General features: G+C 53.5%; 1 protein-coding gene across 3 annotated transcripts in view; it reads left to right on the forward strand.

The window, feature by feature from the left end:
* The first annotated feature begins 4,838 nt into the window (after positions 1–4,838).
* LMX1B (LIM homeobox transcription factor 1 beta) overlaps positions 4,839–19,678 on the forward strand; it is an 80,375-nt gene continuing 65,535 nt past the window's right edge. For all 3 annotated transcript variants that reach the window (XM_066563030.1, XM_066563029.1, XM_066563031.1), the window contains exons 1-2: positions 4,839–4,977; positions 5,306–5,492. In XM_066563030.1, coding sequence (XP_066419127.1) covers positions 4,839–4,977; positions 5,306–5,492 — 326 coding nt within the window. The remainder of the gene's footprint in view (positions 4,978–5,305; positions 5,493–19,678) is intronic.

A 19,678-nucleotide genomic window follows, 5' to 3' on the forward strand; every position in this document is an offset into this window, starting at 1 on the left:
CATGTGCGCGACACGCTGCTGCCAGCCGGGCTCCTCACGCCCGCCCCATCGGTCCCTGCCCCCGGCGAGCGGCCGGAGAGAGCCCTTGCCTTCGGGGCGACCCGGCCCCGCGCCCGGCGGCCGCCACCGCTGTCACGGGGTCCCTTGGGTCGCTGCGGCTCAGGGCGGGTGAGGGACAGGGCTGAGCCAGTAACACGGCCCGCGCTAGAGCTCTGCGAGCGGGCAGCCAGAGCCGGGGCCTGATGAGGATGAGGAGCAGCCTCCGCCTGGGGCGCAGCTCTTGCGGGTGTGCCCGGCGCCGGGTTAGTCGCGGGCGCAGCACGGAGCCGCCGGTCGCCGCAGGAGGGGCCGAGTGGCGGAGTTGCTCCGCGCCGGGCCTTAGAGCCGAGCCCGGTCCTGCGGCTCCTTGGGGCGGGCGGGGGGCTCGAGCCCTCCACGCCACGAGGCCATCAGGACGGGCGCTCCACGGGCGGAGGGAATGCGGAGCCCGAGCTTGTCTGCCGCGCTGCCCTCAAAAATCCACTTAGGGAAGATGAAGGCGCATGCAAATGCGTGGCGCCTCCTCGCCTGTGCCTTTAATCATGGTAAATTGGCTCCCGTTCCTCCAGGCCCCCCGAAAAGGCACTCGGCGGCACCGCACCGCGGTGGGGTTAGGACTCAGCGCTGCGCAGCACCCGCCGCTCCCTGGGGCTTTCCGGCTCCTCGGCGCGGCACCGACGCCCTGCCTGACCCGCCTCGCTCAGCAATTTTCCTACCCAAATGCTGTCGTGACGGGAACAGAGAGCAGAGATAGATAGCATCAAGCGGCCTGTATCAAAGAGGTCCTGCTTAATTAAAATACCGGCTCCGTGCTCGCCGCTTTTCACGCGGCGCGGCCTCCGACCGCATTCTGCCTGATACTGCCGGCACCACCTTCCCTATCGGCCACCCTGGCTGGCCCCGTCCCTGATCGCTGGCCCTGTCACCTGCTCCATGAGGCCGCCGGGCGAACAGGGTCGTCTCTCTGGGCCGTGGAGCAGCCGCTCGTCAGACGGGCCGGTCCCGGTGGGGCTGCTGCGAGGCACGGGGAGACTCCGCGTGGTTCACGGAACATTTGTTTGCATTACTGAGCAACAGTCCGATAATTTATTGTTATTGTTATTAGTAACTACACTTAGTAGCTCGTTCACATCCATCCTTCCGAGGGGGGAGCGCGGGCTGGATCAGTCACCGTCGTGCGCCAGCGGCGGCTCCTCCCGGGCCGGGGCCGTTCCGCTAGGGCCACCGAGCCAAATCGGCCCGGTCCTGGGGCTGCACGCACGTCGACGGCCGGGGCAGAGGCCCGGCGACGTGGAAGCACCGGGCGGCGGGCGCCGCCACCGGGGGCTCGGTCGGAGCTGCGGACTTGCAGAGCCAGCTTGGGGAGCGCCCTGTTGTGGGAGGCTCCGCGGACAACCGGCAGTGAGGCCGCCCGAGGGGCGGCCGCCGGTCTCCGTGCCGGTGCCGAAGCTAGGCAGCTGTCCTCCGTGCCGGCAGCCTGGTGCCCCGGCTCCCCGAACGCCGCGGGTGTTTTTCTGTGCACCGGCGTCGGCCGCTGGCGAGCGGGGAAGGCCGGGGCTCCGCAGGGAAGCGAGTTGCGGAGTCTGGCTGTGGGTGGAGAAGAACAGGACACGGTGAGCCGTTGGCACGCGGCTGCCCAGGGCCTCCCCCCGCGCCCCGCTGCCGCGGAGCCGCAGGGCTGGGGCCGGCGGCCGCGCACCGCTAGGCTGGAGGCCTGTCCGGCCCGTCCGGGGGTGGGAAGCGCCGCCGTCCCGGCGCTGCGCGGCTCCCGGTCCGGTCGGCCCCGCTCGCCCCGGCCCCGCCGCTCGCCCCGGCTGACCCCGCGCCCTCCGAGCCCCTGCCGTGCCGCCGCGCGCCGCCAGGGGGCAGGCTGCGCCCGAGCCCCGCCGCGCCGGCACCGGGCCCGGCCCAGCCCCGCTCAGCCCGGACCGGCACCGGCACCGGCACCGCCCGGGGCTGCCCCGGCCGCACGACCCGACCGCACGGCCCGCACCGAACCGCAGCCTGCGGAGCGCCCGGCACCCCGCTGGTCGTGCCCACCTCAGCAGGGGAGCGGGCGGTGCCCGTCGGTACTGGGGAAAACACGCGTCCAGGCAGCCGGGAACGCGCACAGACGGACTGCACGGACGCCCACGCATCCGCCGGCACCGCACGCTTTTGCGGAGAAAGCCCGGCGCCCCCTTTGCCTCGTGCGGAGACGCCCGTGGCCCTCCCGGGTTCCCGCTCACGCCCGGGGTCCCGCTGCGCTCCCCGCAGCGCCGGGTACCGCGAGCATTTGCACCGGGCGGGACCGACGGGCCAGGAGCGGGGACGGGGCGGCGCGTCCCGGCGGCCGGTGGGGGAGTCGGTGCGGAGGGCTCGGCCGTTGTTAGTTATCCCGATGGTTCCTTCCTCCTGCCTCGTTTGGGAAGGATTGGGACCGACTGCGTTTCTTATTCGACTCTCAAATTTAACTCAAAACAAAGAGATTTGCCTTGCAAATAAAAGGACAATTCGAAGGAAGCCGCGGGGAGGTGGGGCTACGTAGTCTGGTTAGGGTTTATTTCTGTGATGGTTTTGCGCGTGGGTGTTTTAATTGCATTTCGTTTTTCGTTAAAAGCATTATATAAACCTATATAACACCTCATCGAATTGTTCTCGGGGCAGGAGCGGGGATAACAATTACCCGGCGCAGTGCTCGTATACACACACGGAGAGAAGCAACAAACCTTTAATGTGATATTTGCGAGTAAAAGCCCACGAACAAAGCTGGAATTACTGCTGCGGGTGCAGGGCTGGGGGCTTTCGCTCTGCTTCCCGGTCCCGCTGCTCAGCGCTGCCTTTTCGTTGGGTTTTGAGGAGGTGTTTTTTTCTTGTTATTTTATAGCCAGAATTTATGAAAATTCCTGCGAAACAAGGGCTTTAATTTTCCACGCAGTTGTAGAAGATAATTTGATGGAAGCCCTGTGTGATGGAGAACTCCGAATCCTTACACGAAAATAGGAACGGGACATAAAAAATTAATGTGAACGATCAGCTTTTGCGCCACTGATTGAACTGTGAAATCTTAGCAGCCTTTATCTTGATCTCAGAATTAAATAATCATATATTATTTTTTCAGCATTAACGACAAAGATTTTCCGATTTCTACCATCTAGAACAAAAACAAATAGGCTGTATTACTGAAAACCTTTTCCAAAATAATTTACTAAAACATGGTGACGAATTTTTATCAAAGATTTTTTCCGTGCGAAAACTGCATAAAAAGAAGTTTTATCTTAAGACCCACAAAATAGAAGCATTAAGTAATTTAAGTTAACACTCGTCCTGCTTATTAAGTATCAATATTTTAGGAGCATTACAAAATATACTCCTTCTCTTGACAGGGTCATGGCATATCACAGGTCACATTAAGAATCTCCGCAAAGAATATTTTCTGGATTTTCATTTCCTCATATTTAGATTTTAACGGTATCAGGGGAAAAAAAGCAAACAAAGATACAAACAAAAACGAACGAACAAAAAACCAAACAAAACAAACAAACAAAAAAAAAAACCACGAAAGGGGAGCCGGCAGCGCGGGGTCCGGCGCTCCATGCAGGATCCCTTTCCCGTCGTTTTCTCCTCAGAGGGAATCGCGGCGCGGTGAGCGCGGGCTGTCCCGCACACGCGCGCACCGCACCGAGCCCGCGGTTCAAAAGCGTTGGCGACCAAGCCGAGCGGGCAGCGCCGCTGCGGGAGCGGGCACGGGCTCCGCCGCCGCAAAGCACCCGCAGCCCTCGGCCGCTGCTCCCCCTGAGCTTTCCCGCTGGCAGCCTCGGCGGGACGGTTCGGATCCGCCCTTCGAGGAAGGGCGTGCGCGGCGCGATCCCCGGTGCCCCGTCCCGCGTGCCCGCCGGGGCCGGTCGTGCCGCTGCCGTCCGCGGGACAGAGCCGCGTCCCCGCCGGTCCCGGGGCCCCGAGGGAGGGTTCTGCAACCACCTGCCCGCGGCCCGGCGCTGGACGCGCGCTGCTACCTACCCCGGCCAGGGCAGGAGCCGAGAGCCGCCGTCGGGCCAGGAGCAGCGCGGGGCGCGGACCGGGGAGCGGAGCAGCCGGGGTCCCGCTCATCCGCCACCCTCGGCAGCCAAGACCGCTCTCCCCCTCCGCGGCCCGCGGGGGCGCGACCCGGGCCCGCGCTGCCCGCGCCGCTCGGCCGCCCCGGGGTGCACGGAGCCGGCCGCCCCGGGCGCCGCCGCGCTTCAGGGGCCGCGGGGGCCCGGCGGGGCCAGGGCACTATTTGACGTCGAGGAGACGGATCACCGCGGCGCAGCGATACGCCGCGCACCAATGGAGTTCAAATGTCAGCAAGTTTGAGGAGGGGTGAGGCGCCGGGGGGTGTGTTCCTCCGCCGCGGCCCCTGCTCTAAACGGCGCGGCTCCTCGGGCCGCCGCACGGCTCAGGGGCTGGGAGCGCCGGGAGCCCCGTGCCCCGCCCGGCCCGCCGCGCCCGCGCTCCGCCCGGCACGGCCCGCCCCGGGAGGGCCCTCCGCGCCAAGCAGGGCGTGGGTCCGGCGCTGCCGGCGAGCAGGTGACACCGCGGCTGCCCGGCGCCGTGTGCGCGGCATGTGCGCGCCCGTGTAGCGGGGCGGCCCCATGGGCGGCGGCGCCGGCTCCTGCCTCTGCCCCCCGTCTCTGGAAGCCCGGGCAGGAAACGCTCCTCATGTCTTCCAGATAAAAATAAAAGCGACTCCTTCCTCCCGGCCGCAGAGTGTCCCCGCGCCCGGCCCGACGCGGGGCTGAGCTGGCCCCGCCGCCCGGCAGCGCCTCTCGCCGCCGCTCATGGACATCGCGACGGGTCCCGAGTCCTTGGAGAGGTGCTTCCCGCGGGGCCCACCGGACTGCGCCAAGATGCTGGACGGCATTAAAATGGAAGACCACCCCCTGCGCTCGGGGCCGGCCACGCTGGGAGTGCTGCTGGGTGAGTTGCCGGTCGCTTCTTGACTACGCCGAGAGCCGTCCCGCGCACCGCTCGGTGCCCGGGGCTGCGCTCCGAGGGGCCCGGCCGGTCTGATGCCGACCGTGGCCGGCCAGCCCCCGAGCGGTGCGGGGCGCGGGACTGTCTCGCCGGCATGTGCGGGGCGCGGGACCGGCGGCAGCCGTCGAGCTCGGTGTTACCGACCGGCTGGGCCGGGCGGACCGCGCTGCCCGGGACGGGGACTGCGGAGCGGGGCCGGGTTGTGTCGGGGCTGGGAGCGGGGCCAGGTGGGGCCAGGGCCGGCGCCTGACGCCGCCGTCTGCCGTTGCAGGGTCGGAGTGCCAGCACCAGGCCGTCTGCGAGGGCTGCCAGCGGCCCATCTCGGACCGGTTCCTGATGCGGGTGAACGAGTCCTCCTGGCATGAGGAGTGCCTACAGTGCGCCGCGTGCCAGCAGGCGCTCACCACCAGCTGCTACTTCCGGGACCGCAAGCTCTACTGCAAGCAGGACTACCAACAGTAAGGGCGCGGGGGGCGGCGGGGGTCCCGCCGGGGCGGCCCGGCCCGGCCCGGCCCGGCCCGGCCCGCGGCGCGCGGCGGCTCGGGGCGTGTTCCCGACCGGGCCGCGCCCCGTGCCCAGCGGAGCGGGGCAGCCCGGCACCGGGCTCACGGCTACGGGTGGCGGCCACGGCGAGCGGGGACCGTAGGCTGCGCGGCGGGCATGAATGGGACCGAAGACACCGAGCCGTGGCGTCCGACCCGGGCAGGGCTGCCTCCCGCCCCGGGCCCGCCGCGGTCCGGTACCGTGCGGTGCCGTCGGGCGGGACGGCCATGGGGCGGCCCGGCCCGGTTTGGGCCGCGCAGGCAGCGCCGCGCTCGGAGCCGTCCCGCGGCTCTCTCCTGCCCGCCGCGAGTCCCGTCCCACCCGCTGCCCCGGAGCCGCTCCGAGAGGCCGAGGCCCCAGAAAGGCCGATGCCCCTGCCCGGCGGCGGGGCCGGGGGCTCGGCGGGGCCGTCGCTGCGCTGCTGCGGGCCGGCCCGGTGGAACGGCCGTCGGGCGCGGCGGGGCCCGGCCGAGGGACCGGCGCGGCGGCGGGAGAAGGCCGGCGCTGAGCTCGGCCCCGGCCCCGGCCCCGGCCCCGGCGTTGCCCGCGCTCTCTCTTATTGCGGCTTTATCCCCAAATGTCAGGCGCTGTCGGGAGCGGCCCCCGCCGCGCCGCGGCCCCGCGCAGGGACGGAGCCCGGCCCCGCGCCGGGCCGCCCTCCCCTGCAGAAGCCCACTTCATGCTTGTCACCTAAATTGAGGATCCTTTTTGTGCCGGGAGGGGGGCGAACATGGGCATTTCAATCACTAGGACATAATATGGCTCTGCTAGAAGTCTGGCAACAAACAAAGAACAACAACTATTGGTTTGCATCAACTTTTGTCAGGCATTCAGCAGGCATCCAGAAAGGCCTGAAGTGGCTTAGTGGCAACAATGTGCATTTCATAGCTACAGCATGAAAATCCATCTCCATGGAAACGGGTAGTAAATGCTAACATGACATGCTGAGTATAAATATTGTGAGGGTTATAACTCTTGTATAAATGGCCCAGATAAATGTCCCCCTGTTTAGGAATTACAACAAAACATGTTATTTCATGCTGCAGCCCTCGCTAGCTCCCAGAGTCCTCCATAGCCCGGGCACTGTGCATGGGAATAACTCCAGGCTTGCCCGCGGGCCGCCGCCATCCCGCCCTTGTGGGGCTGGGGCTGCAGCACCTTTAGGGGTTTTCTCGTGCCCAGTTTAGGGACCCCGTCCACAGGCTTTGCCTTTCATTTCTACGCAAAATAAACCACCCTGTGGTAGCTGTAGTTGTAGATCGGCGAAACTTCTTTTTCTATAGGTAGTAACACCTTAGATACTTTTGTTAATTAGTAAAGAATGTCGAATAGTCTTTAGGCTACCTAAAAAAGCATTATCTGGCAATGTAAATATTTACATTAATTGCAAATAAATGTACTCTCTAAAGTTCCCAACTTTAGTTTCTGTAAAATAAAGAATTGTACTTAGTGACCTAAAAAGCAAGATCAGAGAGTATTGCTTTCTAAAACAAAACCACTATTCTGACTGAAAACAGAATTGTTGCTGCTTCAGAACTTGCCGTATTACCAAAAGCGTCCAATTGTAGAGGGGGAAAATGGGGTAACCAGGCTGCCGAGCAATAAAAAGATATCAACATGTTGGCCTTTGTTGAATCCCAGCACCTAGTGTGACATGACATGGTGCCCTGCTGTGTGTGCCCCCGAGGACTGACAGCGGCAGCGGCTCACGGGAAGGGGAGGGGAGACACGGTAAATCAAAATTTGTTTTCTCTGAGATTTTATTAGCCCAAAAGAGCAAACATGTGAAACTGTGCTGACACGGATTGTGTGCCCTTTCAGAGCTAGAGAGATATTCGTTTATGGTAGCAAGAGGATAAAAATAGCTGTCGGTCCGTGCAAGTGGCCCTGGGCTGTGCAGCACTGAGGGTCGGTTTCATCCGTCAGGCGGGGCGAGTGAAGCCATGAGCGAGCTGTGAGAGGCAGCCACAGCGAGAGGACATAGCCGAGGGTGGAACACCGGGGTGGGAAACGCTTGTGCGCCCACAGAGAATGCCTTGGGGTAGTGAGATGGAATGGAACCGGTACGGAGCAAGACAGGGATCCGTAACATCAGATGCTTTTTGTTATCCTGAGTCCTATTTACAAATATCTGGGAAAAATTAAAAAAAAAAAGAGAATAAAGTTTATTTAAATATCTCAGTTCCTGAAATTTGCCTTAAATAGATTTTTCTGTACATAGTAATGTAATTTAAAAGGTCAGATTTCTCCAGAACTCCCAGGACTATAATCAAGTGCTGTGTATATATCTTTGGGAAAATGGTGTCTCATCTTTCTAATGAAAGCAAGCTTCTGATGGGTCAGATATCAGACCTTACACCTTTCCCTGGGTCAGGAATGGTTGCTGCCCATCCTTGGATGAGGGCATTTCACATTAGGGGGAAGGGTGAAAACAGTTTTTCTTTTCCTTTTTTCTTTTTATTTTTTTAAGAAAAATGTTGGCTATGGGAAGCTACCCTTATGCCTGGAATGTTACAGCAAATCCTGGGGGAGGTGGATTAGTAGCCCAAGCCCAGTTTGAAGTAGTCAGAGGTGCCTGATAAATGTAATTTATCACAAAAATATCATCAGTATGTCAGTGGGATAAGCTGGACATGTATTTTGGTCTCTTTTTAAAGAAGGAATTCAACTTGCAATGAGTACATAGTGATGTTTTAAGTTAATGCAAAGTACTTATTTTGCTAAAATTTAGGATTTTGAGGGTCAGGTGCATTTGATGGCAAGGTTTTTAAGAAAAAAACCCCAGAGCAGTGGCATCAGGGAAGGCTGGCTTTCACAAGCCCCAGTCAAGCAGAATCTCTTTGATTTTAATTATAACTTTGCCAAATTGCTCCACTTTTGGAACCTTACACTGTGGGTTTTTGTTTTGGCGTTTTTTGTTTTTTGGTTTTTGTTTTTTTTTTTTTTTAAGAAGTTTGCTTTCTGAGAAATTGAAACCTTCAGAATTAAAGGTTTTGGGTGGTTTTTTTTTTTTGGCTTTTGTTTGTTTTTTGTTTTTTGTTTTTTTTAAATAGAAGGCTTTTGGTAGTTGTATTTTGGTTCTTTGCTTAAATGAATTTACTTATTGTATCACTCATAACAGTGCTTTCTACTACAAAATGTTAGCATTTATAAATGCTACATTTATTTTCCACTTGTGATTTAATATTTTTTTTTTGTGATTGTGCCTTTCTGGTTTGTTTTTCTCTCACTGCCCAGTGTTATATAGCAATTTGCCCTAGTTCTTGCTGATAGTGAAAAAAGATATGTTATGAAAAATAACTGTTCCAGGATATGTATTTCATGTCTAAGCAATGCATATAATTTATAGAAAGATCTCTATTCCTGTTTAAGTTTTGGAAATAAAGGCTCTAAAAGAGCTTTTTATTCAGGGGACCAGATTGCAAATACCCACAGTCGCTATGTTAATATTTTTCATTAATGCATTCTAAGTTTTGCTTAGGATGAGAAAGAGAAATGTTCAGACTTTTGTTCTTTTCCATGTGTCAGGTATCGGTTTAGCATCACTTTTGGATGCAATTAAAAAGACCCACCATGTATTTCTGTTCTTCATCTTTGAGTCCTTTCTTGTCGGTGGCTGGGCTCGGTTTTGCTGTGCAGTCGGAGCAGCAAAGGAACGTCCCTCGCAGAAGGAAAGGAGCCCCCTGAAGCCTCGGTGCTGGGGGAAGCCTTGCCCCCTCCAGATTTTGGGAATGCTTTCACGCGAGCTAACACCGAGGCTGATGTTTCTCACTTCAGTTGCGTTTTAGATTCAAAATATAACAAAAGCTTTCCCGTCAGTGAGTGTCTCTGGGTTTTGTGCCTGTTATTTCTCGCAGAGCACGGGCTGTGGAATGTGGTGGGAGCCCGGTGCGGGAGGGACCAAAGCTCCCGGATTCTGCTGCGTGCACAGTGGACAATAGCCATCCGCGAACGGCAGGATTTGATGTGTTTCCAGTGTTCCTGTTTTATTTTTAACGGAGGATCTGTTCGGCTCGTGGGTGCAGTAGTGCAGCACTGTGAGCTCAGCAGAAGAACTGTGAGGATCGGGGATGCCCCCAGCTGCTTTCGCCCTGCGCTGGCCGGGCACCGGTCCTTGCGTGCGGGTCACTAGGAAACAGCACGGAAACCAGGTGAAACTTAGAGACAGGAGCAGCCTAAGCACATGCCCAGGACATGGAGTAATGATTAAAGTTATGTCATCCAGTAAAAATGCTTTTCCAAGTCGCTGGAACACTCTGGCGTTGTCTCTGGAAATCCCGCCGGCCCCGCGCGCTCTCGCAGCCCCATTAAACGCCCTGAGCGGGGTCAGAGCTCCGCGGCACCGCGGGGCCGGCCCCGGGCGGGAGCGCGGGGGAGCGGGGCCGTTCCTGCAGCCGCTGACGTCAGCGCAGCGGCCGCGCTGGGGCCGGGCCCCGCGGGGGCAGCGCCGGGGGAGTCCCCGCCGGGCCGGGCCGGGCCGGGCCGGGCCGGGCCGCGAGCGCTGCCGGGGACCCGGAGGGAGCGGTGCGGGATCTGGGGAGACATTTTGGTTCCTGCTGCAATCGCTGTAACACCCGACAAAATAACTGCAATGCAAAGATATGCGCTGAGCCGTGACCGAAAACGATAGGGAAGATCTTTGTGCAGTGTAGGCAATATGCAGTTAAATTAACAGGAGTGTAATTTATAATGCTTTACTTCTAGCATGAGAGAAAAAAAATCATAGATGTGAAATACATTGAAAAATTTTTTTTCACTTATTATAACAAACAGGAATACTTTGCATTCTGTTTAGAAACTGAGTCTGTTATTTTTGGGTCTAAATTTTTGAGGTAGTTCAAAGGCATACATCCCCTTTCCAGCTATCAATAATATATCATGATGAAACAGCTGGTTTATAATGTCTCTTTTTAAACTAATTATGCTATTAGTGTGTTTCAGTGGTAAATACACACCTCTGTCACTTCCCTCCGTTTTGGAGCAGCCTATAAAGCCTGGTATCTCCTAAAGTGCTCACTGCTCTGGTGAACCTGAAAGGGGGGGCGGGGGGGCCAGATTTAGCCAGCGGCTGCTTCATTTGGTCAGATATCTGGGCAGAAATATTCGAGAGAAAATGGAGTATGCTTTTCCTAATGCAGCTGTGATTTTTATTTTTTTAAAATTCCAGATAAAATTTGGATTTAGGCTAAATCTGCTTTTTCTTGCTTGCAACAGGAACTGATTCAATTTTATTCAATATCTCTTTCTTCTGGAATGGCGAGTGCAGCAGATGAAGGGATCGGTTAGAGGAGAGCTGAGCCCCCTGCGCTCGGCGTGGAGGCCAGGGGGAGCTTTGGGAGCTTTGGGAGCTTTGGGAGCTTTGCGAGGCTGCGGCGCTCGGGGAGCGAGCGGGGCCCTCCCGGCTGGAAGGGACCCGGGCCGGGCTGGCGGCTGCTCCGGGCTCCGGGGGCGGGCTCGGGCAGGGGAGGCTCGGGGCCGTTCCGTGCCCGCCTCGCTGCCCGGCTGGGAGCTCCTGCGGGGCCCGGGGACGTGCGGAGGGTCAATGCAACAGCAACACTGCAGGGCAGAATTACAAATGGATTTCACACGGCTTGGGCCAGCCTGGACCAGGCTGCATAAAATTCAGAGTCAGAGAAAGGCTTTGGATTTCAAACCCCAGCAAGATGGGAAAAGGCCGTTGCTGTGTCCTCTGTAGAAGGTGTACGAGGGCAAGGGACAGGCTCACAAAAACCAGGAAAATTCTTCTCTTTGCCTACAGTTTTTTCCCCCACGTGATAAGTCGTGTTAATGCTCAAGTGAGGTAATGAACAAGCAAATAAATAAATAAAATGGTGAAGTGACTTGATCAGCAATCTCCACTAAAGGTAAACAAACCAGGTATTGCTCTGGTATGGTTTGCTGTGGTAGGAAGGGGTTTTGGCATGATTTGGGATGAATACATTACTCACAGGGCACAGATTGACTCGAAATGACAGTTTCTTGTTCATTGCAGAACATAAAATTCCACATTTGTTTTAAAACAAAGGACAAGATTAGTTATAAGTAACCATGTGTTGTGAGCCCCAACAGCTGAGTCTGCAGCAGCCAAACAAGGGAACTAGAAGACTCTTGAGATAAATGGGTACAGTTAGGAACAGAATTTTCCTTTCTCCATGTGAATTGAAATAACTAAATGAAGTGGGCAGGAAGTTTTTATTGAATATCCACCTTGCGTACTGTGTAGTTGTGGTTTGGTATAGCCAAGCTATGAATGAAAACTGATCTTTTTGATAAAAAAGTATTAGAATTTATTTAGCAAGCAGAGGTGTTTTCTGAGTTATGGTATTTTATGAAATGTAACAGGCAGATAACCTCATTTTGCAGCAGTAGAGCATTAACAGCACTGTTTACATTTGGGAAAGAGACATCACTTTTCTCTATTAGTAACTAAGTAAAAAAAATACATTAACAGCTTCACATCTAACTTAAAATAAATGGTGAAAGTCAAGCTAGACTTCTGAGTCTGCGGGGAGAATGTATTAAAGAGAAAAAAGATGAAAATACTCATAAGGTAAAATGAGCCTGAATTTTTATTTGAAATGCAGTGTTAGTATTTCTAACATGCATGCTAATATAGATCTGAATCTTCAGTGTCTTGTTCAGGCAAATTATTCACTGGTTTTAGAAGCCTCTTTGAATTCAATACAAAATTGAGACAGATACTCAACTTTTTTCCTTTTTTTAAAAAAAATACTTTTACATATCAACTTACGTTTACTTTACATTCCTGGACTTGCTTTAGCTAGACTCACACTCCTTAGAAGCAGTCGTGCCTTAGCCTTGCCTCGCTCCTCAGCATACCTGCAGTTTCTCTGGCCACACCAGGAGCGGCCGCGGCTGCCGAGCCCCGAGCCCAGAGCCAGCCCCTGGCCCCAGCAGCACGGCGGGAGGAGAGGGCTCCTGCCCTGGGCCCCAGCAGGCTGCTCTCCAAACAGCCATTTTGCAACATAGGCTCTGCTTGTTAAAAAACAAATTACTGGTAACTGTTGTCTCCTCTTACCCGAGCAGCGCTACCCCAGATAAGTGTGCTGCCACGGCCCTTGTTCGTGTGCTGAGCGTGCCTCACAAACAAAACACCACGTGCCCTATGGTGTGCGCTTCTAATGCAGCTTGTTTTGAAGCAAAACCCTTAAAATGAAATATTTGTAGTGACCACAAGCGTCTGCAGTCTCCGGAGGGTGCAGAGCTGAGGTCAGCAGGCACGCAGGGTCTGACTGCACCAGCAGCCCAGCCTGGACCACCTGCGCATGGCTCATCACCTCACTCTCACAGAATGGGAGGGGGTTTTACCTTTCAAAAACTATTTGCCTGTGGGCAGCCAACAAGTAGACTTTTCTGAGATTGTATTACAGTGAAGGGATTGTTAACATGACTAATTTCAGTTCGTTGTTTTCCTGGGTTTGAAATTTTACAGCGATCTTCCTCACAGACACAGCAGAACTGCTGCAGCACAAATTGAATAAATACCCTTGATATCAGCATAAAAAAATACAGCAGATTTCTTTGTGACTTGTTAGGTGTTTGTGCTCTGATTCTTCTGTAACAGGCAAATAGAACACTTGTTATGGAGGTCATTTCTTTGCTTCCAAAACATAATATTTTCTTTAATATGCACAAAATTTTCCTCTGCAAACATTGACATGAACTTGTGAACATGCAATTCCTATTGGCTTCAGTGAGAGCCATCCTTGCTCATCAAAGGAGGGAATTTGGCTCTTGATTTTACTGCAATCAGTGTTTTATTTATAATGTACAAGAGTGCACGTGCACTCTCCCAGTAAGAGCTGATGGGATTTATGTACACATGCTGAGGACCAAATCCTCCTGGTAGCTGTCAGGAAGTTTACTCTCACATGCTTGTTCCTTGGTGTAACCTGAATCACCATTCACTGATGACAAAAACAAAACAAAACCAAACAAAGAATTATTGTCTACATCAGTATTTTTTTTGCAGTTGTTACTTTCATCATGTTAGTATTATGATAGGGAGCAGGCAAGCTGGAATTTGCAGAAGAAACTACAAATGCAGTTTTAAAGCATTTTTAGTTACAGCCTGATAGAGAGAAGCACCCCCGCTCTTAGAGGCTGGCTCTGGTGCATTCCTTGTGTGTCAGTGAGGGAGCACGTGTGGTCAGCCTGTGGATGGGGACATTTGATGGGCACAGCTCTGCAGTCCCCAGCAGAGGAGCTCACAGGGTGCTGGCTCTGCTCGAGCAGCTGGAGCCGAGGTCTGGCAGCTCTGTGGGACTGGGCCCTTGGGGGTGGCACCATACCTGCCAAAGATCCTCACTGAGAAAGGCCAAGTTCTCCCCGAACACCGAGCCCCCAAACAATGGGATGTGACCTGTGAGATCCTGGCAGGATGAGTGTTCAGATACGGAGCTGTGGTGGTGTGGCTGGCAGCTCACAAGGGTCCAGAGCCACGGGCTGTGGTTGCTGGAGGGCAGCTGGCACGGGGGAGCAAGCTGGTGCTCCCTGCCTGGGTGGGGTGGGGTCATGTGGGTTACCTGGGCAGGTGGGTCTGCTGCTCTTCCAGCATTTCTGCCTTTCCAGAAGAGGAAGAGCTGAGCCTCCCCCCCCTCCACCCCACTGTTAATAATCATGGTTTGCAGACTAAATATCTGTTCTGTGAACGTTTGTGTGTACGTGCAGGCTCGAGCCAGCCCTGCCATCTCCTCGAGCGCTCGTGGGGCTGGCGGTGCATTCCCCAGCAGCTGGGGACATTCCCTGCACAGGGGACTGGCACTGCCACTCGGCAGGCCCCGGGCAGGGGCTTGAGCCAGCAGATCCCTGCTCCCAGCAGTGCCAGTGCAGCCAATTGCCCTGGCGTGCAGCAGCTTGCAGTGCCATGCAATGTCAGCTTACCTGACAGCAAGTGGCGGGTGAGGGCTCCGTGGAGCTGCTCACTGCAGTTTTTGGGCCTTTTCACAGGCCTAAGCTTCTCACCCGCCCTAAGCAGAAGTTGCAGTTTAACATCATGAGATGTCTTCACAGTTGGATCTTGGCATGGGCTTCACCTGGCAATTAGAAAATTTCCCCTATGGATTTGACCCTGTGGAGTCAGTCCCACTCGCACTGGAGTCGATATGGAAAGTGTGGTGGGACCCTGCATGAACGTTAGCACCAGCAGTGAGGCTGGTTATTGTTAAGTGTGCAAACAGTGCAAAAATACAAATGGAGTAAAACAATTTGAGGGAAGAAATGGCAGTGTAATCTTGCAGCAATGCGATCTCTGCATGGCATCATTCATTTGAGCCTGCCAGGCTCACTGCTTGGAGCTGCAAAAAAACAAGTGATTTAGCTGATGAGAGCAGAAAGTGTTAATAGCACTGACAGCTCCTTTGGTAATGGAGGAGCAGGCGGATCCTACTACCAGGGATTCCCGCTGAGCCCTGGCTGCTCCTGGCCGGAGCTGCTGTGGAAAAAAGTTCCACGGAGGAGGCAGAGTTTGTATTTCAGCAGCAGGTTTCCTTCATGTCTTGCACTGGGGCTGCAGGGGCACCCATGACCTTTGTGGGGTGGCTGAGGTCCTGTGGGGGTGTCCTGGGCTGCAGGGAGCGGCTCCCCAGGGTGTCCAGCTCCCCCCGGCTCCCTGGATCTCACAGCCTGTGCCGGGGCTGGTTCCCAGCATGGCTCTCTGAGCGTAGAATAAATTAGTCGTGATGGCGCCTGCATTAATTTTATGTGTGAGAATCCCCGGGGATTCCAGAGCAATTACAGGGAGCACAGTCTTGCCCCAGCGCAGCGTCCTTCCCATCCTGCTGCTGTTCCCCACAGAGGGGAGGGCTGGGTGATGCAGTGCTGGCAGCATCCTTCTGGCAAAGCCAGTGTGGGTGCTCTGTGGTCCCACTGCACTCCAGGCTGGCCCCAGGGTGCCTGCATGGAGTGCCAGCAGCAGTGGGGCTCACTCGGCCAATGTGTCCTACAGGAAGGCTGGAAAACGGGCCCAAGGCAAGTGCACCATCTTGGCTTCACGCATGTCCCTTGGACACTGCTTGTCTTGAGTAATTGAAGGCTGTCCCATCTGTGGCTTTTTTCTTTAAAAAAATCAGCTCATGCTTTGGCAGGGTTTTGTCTGAGTGTGTAGCGGATATATTCAATTTTGTAATGTTCAGTTTGTTGGATGCCACAATTAAACCTCAGGTTTTTCACCCAACCATTCAAAAGCTAATTGGACATTGTCACTCAGGCAGGAACACACACAAACAAGGGCAATCCACAGCCCCGGATCTCAACAATGTGATTTTCATCACCTTACCAGTCTTTGGGGAGTCTTCAGCTTCCATCTGGAAGTACCTTCAACCCTTTCCACCTACAGATCTTGAAATAGCTATAACAGAGAGAAAACCAAAATTACATGGAGTTTATTGCCATTTCAGAAGGAAAAAAGTGTTTGAAAAAGTTTATTCAGGAAGCCAAGGGAAGTTAAGTGGGAGACATTTGCCATTTCATCAGTCTGTTGGTGATAGCCATTCATGTCATAAATGGCTTGTGTCATTTGATGCCAAAAATAACACTATTTTCCTCCCCAAAGGCCTATAGGGTTTTTTTGCAATAAATGTTTATTTGTTAATAATATACTTTAAACAGTCCAGCCTTGACCTCAAGTCTCCAAAAGAATCCATCTTCTCTCTGAAAAATCCTACAAAGTTTGTGTAATTTTTTCTGGGAAGGTGTAATTGATGGCGCAGTGAAGGGCAGTGTGTTTGCTTTAACTACTGCAGCTGCGTGGATTAACTGTTTATAAGGGCCTACTGTGCTTTGAATGGCGACTTGCTTAGATTTCAGGCTTTAGTTGACAGCACTTCCTAATTGTTCCTTGGATTTGCTTAAGTTCAATCAGTAAAAATAAATTTCTGCACTGAGCTCACCCATGGTTCTTCCCTCACTGCTGCTTCAAACCCTTTGAAAGGCTCATTTGTAGGAGTTTGATTCCAGGGGTCACCCTGCAGCTGTGAAATGGGGGTGACCAGGGCTGGTGCTGAGAGGGGCTGAACTTGTTCTACATCTCCTGTTGATTTCAGAAAAAACGTCAGAGGAGTTTGGGTGCTAAGCAAATAACCTGTATGCAGATTTTTTGATAGGCTTTTGGGTGTACTAATGGGAGTCTCTAGAGTCGAACATAGAACTGACAGGTATGAAATGTGGTTAAATATTCAAAAATGTAACAAAGGGTTTTGTAAATATCCGTAATATAGAAACTGTTGTTTTGGGAGAAAACAGCAAGTAAGATAATTAATTTATAATATGCTGCACTGTTTTGAAATTGCCCTGCCAAAAGCTGGAGTTGGATTTCTACTGGCAGAGTATTTGTGGAATGCCAGTGACATGTGACCAGTACCACAGTAAGGCAACAATTGTCTCTTCACTAAATCATCAACTACCACTGATTTAACCAATGTTAAGTCACATTTTTAAGCTGTTTATGTTCTGCCATCAGCCACTCTGATCCTTCTCATACAATTTTTCATGTGAACTTTCACTGAACAAGCAAAGTATTAAGGCATTTGTCAGATATTTTTTTGTTAGTCCTTAAATGAAAATGTGGTTTTCTAGAACTCTGGAGGACTTATTTCCTTTATAATCATCTGAGTTGTTGGAGAGAGTTACACATTTAATTTCTCAAAGCAGTTCAGATCCCAGTGCTAGTTTGTTTTCAGTTCAACAGGCACTTGGATAAAATAAAGAACAGTATGTATAAAATGAATGGAATTCATTTTTTTCTTTGAACATTTCACATTTGTGGAGCTAAATCGTTTGGATAACATGGACACTCAGGTGCTTTGTATAAAGCTTATTTTAGTGGAACTCCATACTACTAAATGGCACTAGTTGTTTGCTGACAATATGTTTGTTGTGTATTAATTGTAACAATTATATGATGCTTTAAAAATCTGTATTTTGAGAATCAAAGCTTCTGGCTTGGGCTGTGCTCTCACATTTTGTAGCTGGCCAATTTTACTCAATCTCCTCGAGTGCAATTTACAAGGAAAAGTTGCACGCACAGCTGGTTGAAGAGCTGGGTGCCTTCAGGTGCCCAGGCTGTGTGGTAGGCGATCATTTACTTCCCAGGGCACTTTCTGGGGCAGTCTGGGGCACAGAAACCTGTACTGGCAAGGGTTTGGCTGTTCACGGGATGGGTAAGGCAGGAGAGGACCATGGGGGTCCCCTGGTCCAACCTCCCCGCTCCAGCAGGGTCATCCCAGAGCACATGGTGCAGGATTGCATCCAGATAGTTCTGGAATATCTTCAGGAGACCCCAGGCTCTGCCTGGGCAATCTGCTCCAGTGCCTGCTCACCCGCGCAGTAAGGGAGCTCTTCTCATGCCCAGGTGGAATTTCACATCCATTGGCTGCTCCTGTTGTTCAGGGCAGACACACACGTGTAGGCTCACGCCGTGGCTGCACGGCCACACAGGTGACGCGGCTGCTGTGGCCAGGGACAGCAGCAGTGCAGCCTCCTCCTCTGCTCCAGCCTTCAAGGTCTGCCCTGTCCCCTCCTGCCCTGTCCTGTCCTGTCCTGTCCTGTCCTGTCCTCCTCCTCTCTCGGAGAAGTGAGTCCTGTGCAGACCCTGTGGGTGTCCTCTCAAGCCCTCCTCGGGCTGGGGAGTGCTGTGGTGCCAGGGCTGCTCTGGCCACCCTGGCCTGTGGGACGCAGGCTGAGCCTGGGCTGCTCCTGGCCGAGCCCTCAGCACAGCATGGGGGGCCTGGAGGCTGCGGAGGGCGCACGGGGGTGCAGACACCCACGCTCCCTGACCTGTCCCTCCTGGCTCCGTGGAGTTTCTCCTGATTCATTCTCAGGTGATTCATGCTCTCAGCATCAGCTGCCTGTTTGTGAAACTGAAAAGAAGCAATCTGAAAGCAAAACAGTCACATTACTGAGGCTAATATGGATTTGCTCCTGTAAGAGGAGGTTAAAAGTCCCTTTGTTGTACAGAGACTGAGCTTTACCATGTTTTATTCTTTTTGTCAGCTTTCTTTGGTATTAAATCAAGTGACAAAACATTTAACTTTATCCCTGTGCATAAGCACTTGTGCTAATTAATTCAGTAACTCTTTTGACCTTCTGTTTAAACGATCACAACCGGTGCTGTTCCTGCCCAGACACCACCATCCCTCAGCACCCTTGGTTGTTCATGTATTCGAAGCGTGGCTCTAGTGGGGATGGCTGGCATCCGTATGCTGTTATATTCTTGAAATAGCAAACATTAAAAAAGTTAAATGGACAAATGAATAAGAGAAAAAGCAGAAAAGCCAAGGAGCAATTAAATGTAACGTTTCATCATGAAAAGGATTTTGCTGGTTTATCTTCTAATAAGATTATGTCACTGACACAAGTACCTAGGAGCCTGTGATTGACAGCCTCCTGTACTTTTATCAGGCAGTGTGACACTAAACCTCGGGGCCTTTTGTCCGATAGAGTGAGCTCACGGAAACTCTCCGTCCTAATCCCCTTATTCATGTCAGGCACAGAAAAGAAGTTCTGATCAGATGGCATCTTACAACAGTGTCACCTCCACCCCCTTGGTGCTGGGTGGACATGGGACATGGGCCGCTTTGTTCGCCGGTGTGCCGGGGCTGGCGCGTCCTGCCCAGCACTGCCCTGCACCCTGCGCGCTGCTGCCAGGGCAAACTGTGTCTGCAGGGCACGAGAATCCCCGAGACGTGGCAGGACGATTTACAGGCTATCTGATTTTGTTTATAGTCTGCTTTTATTTCTCTGAAGAACGTAAGACCTTTAAAGGAAGTACTTCCTTTTGTGTTGTAAGACCATGTAGAGAAATGTCTCCCTGAGCTTCTTCAAACTTTGCACCCAGGCAAAAGAGTAAGTGGAACTAAACCCCCTATCTTTTCAGATGCACAGGATCAATGTTGTAGAAGTCAGCAATCGATCCCAGTGCTGGTATTATAAGTTTCATAGCTCCAGCTCCTTCTTAGTTGCAGGAATTCCTTTGTGCGTATCCCTGCGGTAACCTATTGCAAATAGCGGTTCCCTGTGGTGCTTTATTTACTTGTCCAACTGTTTGGAAGTCTGTTAGTCTAAAGATCAGATGCTCTGAAAC

Source organism: Molothrus aeneus, chromosome 19 (assembly GCF_037042795.1).
Source record: "Molothrus aeneus isolate 106 chromosome 19, BPBGC_Maene_1.0, whole genome shotgun sequence".
NCBI lineage: Eukaryota > Metazoa > Chordata > Aves > Passeriformes > Icteridae > Molothrus > Molothrus aeneus.